Source organism: Hypanus sabinus, chromosome 10, assembly GCF_030144855.1.
Source record: "Hypanus sabinus isolate sHypSab1 chromosome 10, sHypSab1.hap1, whole genome shotgun sequence".
Taxonomy (NCBI): Eukaryota; Metazoa; Chordata; class Chondrichthyes; order Myliobatiformes; family Dasyatidae; genus Hypanus; species Hypanus sabinus.
Window position 1 is genome coordinate 146,274,980 of NC_082715.1, and position 9,176 is coordinate 146,284,155.

The 9,176-nt window shown below is 42.2% G+C and overlaps 1 protein-coding gene across 1 annotated transcript; it reads left to right on the forward strand.

Annotated features, from left to right (window-relative positions):
* The first annotated feature begins 519 nt into the window (after positions 1 to 519).
* On the forward strand, positions 520 to 8,793 carry LOC132401372 (immunoglobulin lambda-1 light chain-like). Its single transcript, XM_059983499.1, has 4 exons — positions 520 to 569; positions 3,086 to 3,207; positions 3,339 to 3,689; positions 8,278 to 8,793. The coding sequence occupies exons 1-4, from the start codon at positions 520 to 522 to the stop codon at positions 8,604 to 8,606; spliced, it is 852 nt and encodes a 283-aa protein (XP_059839482.1). The 3' UTR covers positions 8,607 to 8,793.
* Positions 8,794 to 9,176: the final 383 nt, after the last annotated feature.

Here is a 9,176-nt window from a genome sequence, read left to right on the forward strand (position 1 = left end):
TAGAAACGACACAGGAGACCGTTGGGCTTGCAGCTATAGCTTTCTGACTGGCTTTGTGGCTGTTCCTCGACTTCAGTATTGAATGCAACTTACGTACTTTTATTGTTTGTAGGACTTGTGTTTTTTCATGCACATTGGATGTTTGACGATCTTCCTTTTTAATGGGTTCTATTGGGTAGCTGCTTGTCAGGAGGAGGATATCAATGTTGTATATAGTAAACACTGATCATAAATGTACTTTGAACTTTGAAAGAAGGGTAAGGGTTGTCAATAGCAATCCCGACATTATTCAGTGCCCTTCCGTTCACTGTGTAACACCTGCCCTGATTGGCCCAACCAAAGGTGAACAGCTTGCACTTGTCAGCATTAAATTCCATCTGTCATTTTTCAGCCTAGATTTCGAACTGGGCCAGATCGCCCCAGAAGGACTGATAGTCTTCCTCGCTGTCCACTATACCCCCAATCTTGGTGTCAACCAGAAAGGTGCTGATCTAGGTAACCAGGTTATCAATGATATAGATGACAAACAACAACGCTCGCACGGACACTCCACCAGTTACAGGCCTCCAGTAAGAGAGCTAACCATCTCCTGTCATTCTCTGGTTTCTCCCCCAAAGCCTATGTCTGAGCTATTTGATGACCTCAACTTTCATGCTGAGCAACTTAAACTTCTTGACCAGCCTCCCATGTGGGACCTTTTCAAATGCCTTGCTGAAGTCCATGTAGACACCATCCACTACGTTGCCTTCATCCACTTTCCTGGTAATTTCCTCGAAAAACTTGGTTCGTCTCGACTTACCAAGCAGAAAGCCATGCTGATCATCCCTGATCAATCTCTCTCTATCCAAATACTCATCGATCCTATCTCTTAGAATACCTCCCAACACTGATGTCAGGTTCACTCGCCTTCAATTACCTGGTGCATGTTTAGAGCTTTTCTTAAACAGCGGGAGAACATTGGCTATCCTGTAATATTCCGGTACTTCTCCTGTCCTTAAGAATCATGCTGTTAGGGCTCCTGTAGTTTCTGCAATTGCCTTCCACAGAGTTCAAGGGAACACTTTGTTAGGCCTGGGGATTTATCACCCTAATTTGCCTCAGGATAGCAACACCTCTTCTTCTGAAGTCTGCATAGGGTCCTCGAACTCGCTTCCTCTTTCCCTCGTTTCTATAGATTCTGTGTCCGTCTCTCGAGTGAATAGAGTTGCAACGAAAATAAAGATTTAAGATCTTCCCATCTCTTCTGGCTCCACACATTTTAGCATTCTGATCTTCCATAGGACCACTTCTGTCCCTTGCAATCCTTTTGATCGCAATATATCTCTAGTCACCCTTAGAATTCACATTCACTTTGCAAGCATCAGACCTTCCTTTTGCCCTCCTGATTTCTTCCTTATGTGTCCTCTTGCAATTCATATACTCTAGAAGTACCTCCTTTGTCCGTACCTGCCAGCACCTGCGATGCTCTTCCTTTTTCTCCTTAGACATGGCCTCAATATCTCTTGAAAACTCTGAACACGTTTTCTTTAACTTTTGTTTCGACAGGCACATACAAGGCTTTTACTCTCAGATTTTCACGCTTGAAGGCCTCCGATTTATCAAGTACACCCTTACCAGAAGGCAGCCTGTCCCAATCCACACTTGCCAGATCCTTTCTGATGCCATCAAAATTGGTCTTTTCCAATTTAGATATACATACCTAACTAACTGTAATGACGTGAATAAGAGGAAGTTAAAAGAACCCGATGGGTGGACTGCATGTCGCTTTGCGTTCAATCGTTGTTTGCGAAGAGTTATTCCCGTTTAAGAGTGAATCGATCGTTTAAGTTACTTTAACGAGGGGAATAGATTGCATATTTCTACGCAAAAGTTTCCGTGGTTTGGAGGATCATCAAATTGAGAAGGAGTTTACAGCTTTATCTTTTTCAATTATTTATCTAGTACTTTAACAAGTCTTTTTTTCCCCAACACCATCTCCTGCAAAATATTCCACAACAAAGTTCTGCAGTGTTATTCTTTATTGCTGTCTTGTTTCGCCAACTACTTATGTTAGTGTTTTATGGGTACAAATACTTTGCCATAAATATTTTTCCTTATATACAAAGCTAAAATAAAATCAGCTAAGGCACCGTATTGTGCCGTTGAGCAAAGGTTTTCACAACACATTGCTCTGCGACGACACCTGTGCCAATCTGTATCGGCCCTTGCCCTTCCTTTGGACAACATCGGTGGAGTGGAGAGGGGATACTTGCAGCATGGGCAACTGCCGGTCTTCCATACAAACCCTGCCCGGCCTGCACCCTGGAAACTTTCCAAGGCGGAAATCCATGGGCTATCGAAACTAACGGATGCCTATAATAAAATTAAATTCAAAACGTTTAATGTCTTTGTCAAGCTTACTGTCAAAGTCACTCTTTCAGCTGAACAATAATTTTTATATAGTCTCTCAGCTGACGTAAGTATTTGTGTCCTGACAATACTGTATTCCGAATCCGTTCATATGCTATGTGCCCGGCAACCTAGTTAAAGTAATAAACACAATCATGATCAATATATTTGATTTTGCATGTTGAATCACCCAATGTCATCACCGAATATAGCATTTTTAGCAGGCCGTACACTTTTGATTTATTCTGTTAATTTCTCGCTTACTCGTGGCGCTTGGATACATCTCAAAGCAACCGAGACATACAAGGATTTTTGGAGTTTTCATTAAAAATCTACTAATTGTGAGGATCACGCATGATCACGATGCACGGTACACATAGCTGAAACTCATGGATAGGTTTCTTTATTGAAGAGTATCGGGTTTGTTGCAAGGTTAGTAAGGTGATTGATTTTCTGATTTCTGATACGTGTAAAGGGAAGGTTAAACATTTAGACATTAACTGACAGGTACTGCGACGTTCTTGAGCAGTTTATGCAGGTACAGATAAAAATTTGTGAACACATATAACGTGCAAAATCACTATCGGATTGTTCGTCAATGTCGCCATTTCGAGCTGGGAAATCTTACGAGATGGCGACTTGAACACAGCTGCTCCATTCAGTCTCGGAATCTCAGCGTTACTTTGCATAAATGTAGAGCGCACAATCACGTGGTCCTCTTCGTTGCACTGATAAGGCAAGGAGAGCCGGCCAGCGTTATACTCTGTTTGCAAACCGTGCACTTTGCAGAACTCATCCGAATTCACGATGTCCGGGAGGGTGGGTGTCATCTTGATAATTTGCGCAGCCTGTAAGTACCTAATAAAAGTTATTTGGATTTTTAGAGCGCTTTCATGCTGCAGATAATTAATCACACGAAGCCTGCCATCTAATACTGTTTTTTTTTCTAGATTCAAATGCAGAGATCACATTAAATCAAGAGGGATCGCTGTCCGTTCAGCCGAGAGGAACTGTGAAGATCGGCTGTAGAGTGTCGGGCGCCAACTTCGGAAATTCTGATATAGCATGGTATCAGCAGAAACCTGATGGCGCTCCCCGATTTCTCCTCTATCATGATCTCAGCCGGGACGTAAAGGGTATTGGCATTCCCGATAGATTCTCTGGAAGGTCTCAGTCTTCGAGCAACGCCGCATTTTTAACTATTAGCAATGTTCAACTGGAGGACGACGCCGATTACTACTGTGGCTGGTGGGCGTCAAGAGCGTTTCACTTCGGCGGAGGCACCAAGTTGACTGTAACAGGTAAGCAGCGCTTATTGTACTTTATGCCGTTGAATTTCTTTATCATTTTGTGGATCCACTTTTTAAAAGTCATGGAGTCAATTGGATTGTAGCTACAACTATTATGTGAAGATGGCACTTTAAAAATGGAATTTAATCTATTTTGTGATTGTATTTGGGTGGTAGGGTGGAGATACGTCTCTACCAGGGGAGGTATAATGCGTTGCTTCCCTATGTAGCCTGCATGTTACCCTTGAGCACGGTATATTACCGTCTCAGCTCCCTGATCAGGGTTACGTGAAACCATGTGAGCAAGTGGTGGATGGACGTATAATCAGAATTTCTGATTATGCGACTACTGACGCCAGACAGATGATCTCTGAAGTGTATTGATAATGGCTTGCGAAGACACTGCCAAGAGGAAGGCAATGGCAGACTATTTCTGTAGAAATATTTGCCAAGAGCAATCATGGTCATTGCCCACGTCATACAGCGTTGCACATAACGCCGATCATGCATGCATTCAGCAGCATTCTGGACGTAAAAGCTTCAACATTTTGTTCTTCTCGCGGTTAATGCAGAAGGAGTGTACAGCGAGAATAATTTCCATCTTTTACTAATAGTCAGAAGATCGCACATGGTAAATTTCGGAATATTTAACTTAGAGACGTGAGGAGGTATTAGCAGGAAAAGTAATTTTAGTTAAAATATTTAATCCATGAGTGTTATTGTCCTATTTAGGGGTTCACTTATTCTTTAAAGCATATGAGGCCAAATTCTGTAAACGTGTCACTTTGGGGGGGGGGGGGGGTGGCGCGGTGGAAGGAAGAGGCTGTTCGACTCAAAGAAATTGAAAGGGACGGTTAGAATAGTTGCTGCATGGTCTGCCGAGTTCCTCCAGTGGTTTGTGTATGCGCTGTTGTAGTTATAACACTGGAGGGTCCCTGTGATAAGGAAATATCTCTCAATTCCTTTTGGACCGAGAATTTGAGTCTGATAACCAGAATCTCCCCCAAATCTCCCGAACCAACACAGAATTTAAGGATTAGTTTCGAACGCTAGAAATTCATGTCCTCTTTGCATAAGATTTTTCCATGAGAAAGGGAGTCAATGAACTAATTCGAACAATAGAATAGAAGCAGAACTCTTTCGGAATAATCTATCACCAGCATGCTTTCGTTATTTTCTAAACTTAAGTCGACTGGGATTTATTGCTTGAAACTTAATTCCATCTATAGCCACCTTAAGCTAACACCAGTTACGAAAACAACAGCCATATTTTAACCCAGAACACTAGTGGAAATAAGAAAATCGTTGTTACAAAACGGTTTGAAGTGAACAATTGCAATCATGTATTAGGATGATGAACCCCAAAACGATTGACTTTTCAAGGAGCTTTCTATAACCTCACCATAGATTGCTGCGGTGCGATTGTCATAAACACTGCAAACACTGAAAAGCTTACATGCTGCGAATTCTCTTTGTTGTTACAGTAACATAGCCGGCAACAAGTTTAAATGGTTGGCAGTAACCTAATTTGTATTTGTAGCAATCATTCTACAGTTATCTTGAAAGCGCAAATGACCTGATTTGGGCTATTTCTATGCACATTAACTGCTGCATTGAGTTTACATGCTGGTAGCTCCTCCCTCTGCTCTGTATGATCAGAATCGGTTCCTCAAGTAATCGATGCTGCAGGGTTCAGGTTACTTTTTCTATACTGGACCGTTTCTGACCTGGGAATATTTGACCGAATTGTATACGTTGCTGAAAATGTTTCATGCGACACGAAAGAAGTTAATGCATGAATTAAACACAGAGTTAAGCTAATTGACTTCCTTCCATTATTATCTCTCTTGGGTTGCGATAGTAAAATTCATTCCCGTACGTTCTCCTTTCAAACACTTCAAGGGTACAAGTATGATGAGTTAAAAACAAATTGATTTCACTTACAATATCGCGATAAACACTGGCAAGGCCAGGACATCATGAGTTAGAGAGAAAGAAAATCTCCTAAAATGCCTGTCCGTTCGTATTAACCCTCAACAGGTTATGGGAATTCCGTACCATGGAATATAGAATTTAGTTAAAATGATCCACTGTTTCATCTCCAGCCTCTGAATCAATCTCTTTTTAGGACATGAGGCTTGGCAAGCGATTGAATGGGCGTTTTGGTTCCAGTCATCATAAATCTATTAGTTTTTAAAGAAGTTTTGAAAAACAAATAGTAGTAGTTCACAAGTTGGAGCCTAAATTGGAACAAAGCAAAATTTGATGGCATTAGACCAAAACTCTCAAGGATTGATTTGGAGAAGCTGTTAGCAGGTGTAGTGAAGTTTGGCAAGTCGGAAGCTTTTTAAAGTGTGATGCAGGGAATTCAGGGCAAATATGTTTCTGTCAGAGTTAACGGCAAGGTAGGTAGGATTGAGGAGCGCTTCTTGATGGAAATGTATAGAGGTTCTGCTCAGGATACAGAAAATGTGATGTAGAGCTAACTGGGATCAAGCAAAACTTGTTGAGAGAATAAGGAGTTTTGGAGCAAACACGAGGAAATCTGCAGATGCTGGAAATTCAAACAACGCACACTAAATGGAATTTTGGAATTCAGTTGATGAAGAAAATAGGAACAAATGTGGATATATCTTTAGCAGATAAGTTAATCCGAAGAGATTCTTTGAATATATTAAGAGCAGCGAGGGAGAGAAAAGGTCCACGTAAGGATTAGATAGAGGATGTGTGGAGCCTCAGGAGACTGACGTGGAATGAAATCGATACGTCCAATCTACTTTACAGTGGAAAAGTCATAGAAGCTAGGAAATTCAGAGACAAACAATGCGATGCCCTGAAGCATAATGATATTATATAAAATGCGCAGTTGGCGTTTTTGAGGAGAGTAACAGGTGATAAATCTCGGGGCCTTGCTCTCTATATCCCCAAATGTCAACACATTTGACATTGGGAACAAATTGCTGGGATCTTTGCAGAGACTTTTGTATCTTTGTTAGCCACACGCATGTTTTCGGAAATCTAAAGTCTGGCTAATGTATCATTTTGACTTGAGAGTCTGCAAGGATAAGCTAAGGAACTACAGGCTGACGAGCCTAACATTAGTCGAGGGGTACTACAGGTGATTCTGCGAGACAAGCTCTTAATAGATTTGGAAAAGCAAGATATTAGGAATGGTCATCTGATTTTGTGTGTGAGAAATCACGTCTCCGAAATTTATTTGGCTGTTTTGGAAAGATAACCAAAGCAATTGACGTGGGTAGGGCCATAGTTGACCACATGGAAGGGACGTCGTGAATTATAATGAACGGCTGGGATAAACTGGGATTGCTTTTCCTTGAACGCAAAGAGGCTGAAGGGTGACATTACAGGTTTATTAAATCGTGACGGGAGGACATAGGGTGAATGGTCAAAGTCTAATAAACCCCACTCGGGCTTCCAGACGGGCATGTGTATCGCTTTTAACCGACGTTTCGATGACAATCTCTGCTTTCTTTATCATGAACGTGGAGTTTGTCATCGAAGCGTCAGTTAAAATAGATAACTGTACCTGGCAGGATACCCGAGGAGGGTTTATTCGTCATACATGCTGGGAAAGCACCAGATTCCCTTGGTCAAAATCTATTTCCAATTGTCACGGTGCTTAAAACTGGAGGGCAATGATTTAGGGAGATGGAGGAAAATTAAAGGATATATATATTTCCACAAAGTGGTTGGTTATATGGCAAAACGTGCCAGACGAAACACCTGCCAGGTGTTGCAACAGTTATTAAGTTTAAAATACGTTTGGAGATGTACACAGAGAGGTAATGTTTAAAGAGATACGGAGCCAATGCAGGTGAATTGGTCCAACTGAAGAAGGCGCCTTATTCGGCATCGACGAAGTGGGAGAAGAACTTGTTTTCTTGTTGTATATCTCTATGACTCCAATATGTAGCTCGTGTTTCCATAGCGTATTGATAAGAAAACTGAGGATTGCAAACCGGAGGGAGATTTTTCGACAGTCGCCGTTTCTGCCTTCATCGCATTGGATGGGGAGATAGCTGAAGGTGGAAAGTGTATGAGATGCTGCGAGAATTTGGAAGTGTGCGAATAGCGTTCCATGTTTACTTAGGTATCCTGGGTTATTTATTTAAAACCCATGCAGCAGAGCGACCACCAGTCTTCTTGTATAGTCACTCATTTAGATCATGACATCTCTCTGTGAAGACCGCGAGGTAGACGCTCTGCAACGGATAAAATAAATCACCCTCAGATAGATGAGCATTCATGGACAAAAGAAATAATCGAACTATAATTGGAACTGCGCAGCCTATTCTAGCACGGGAGTAATTGCATTGCGGCAATGTAATTGCGATATTTTTGAGCCCTGATGCTCTTGAAAATAACCTCACCGGTGCTTTCCAGTCACCGCACCGACCTATTGCCAATTGCTTAACACGCATTCGGCACCGTTGTCCAAAGTCTGTCCACTTTTTCCGCTCGTCCTTGGTGTTGAACTTGAACCGCAACTTGGCATCTGAGTCACTAAGTCACTAAGTATTAACTGATTCACACACGATTTGTTATCGTTCTTTAATATGGACATTTTATTTCATTCCAGGTGGAAAACTGACCCGTCCTTCGATTACTCTTCTTCCACCCGCATCAAAACAGATCAGTGAAAGACAGAAGGCGACTCTGGTGTGTCTGGTCAATAATTTTTCCCCTAGATCGGCGGAGGTTTCCTGGGAAATGGACGGCAATGCCGTGAAGGCTGGTGTCCTGACAACTCGAACCGTCCAGAACAGCGACCAGACCTACAGCCTCAGCAGTTACCTCACCCTGACCGCCTCGGAATGGAACTCACATGAAGAGTACACTTGCGGGGTGACACACCAGTCTCTCGGGTCTCCACTGAAGCGAAGCATTCAGAAATCGGGCTGTGCGTAAGAGAGAGCCGGCAGGCTGGGTGCGTGGTGTTACTTGTGGTCGGGGACAGCAACGTTCTATGATTGTTTCCTTTCCATTGGCGAGCGGCTTTCGAAACGTAGAACAATATTTACATGATAAGAAAAATCACTTTGTAATTGAGTCCTACAATCTTTTGTTTAAATAAAGTAAAAGATGTTTCTTCTGGCAGCCTGTATATTTTGTATGTCAACAGTTGAGTATAACCATAGGCCTGTAAATCGCTAAATTCGTTGACATGAACAACGCCATCTTTTAACGCCGTCTTTGAGCGTTACACAGCTTGGGATTCTAAAAGCGGACATGAGGTTCCAGGTTATTACATGATCGGAATATATTGAGTGGAGAAGCCGCGGTACAAAAACAGCGGCTACGGGCGTTGATTTATAGCAGCGATTCCTGTAGTCACTAGCTAACGAAGGTAATATATGTTAACAGGGAATACAAAAAAGGGACAATCAGATCCTACTCCGCTCCGTATGTTAATGCCCACAGTCAGAAATGAGCAGCAGTAGTTCGGTACAGATGGAATTCGCACTCATGCAATCTCAG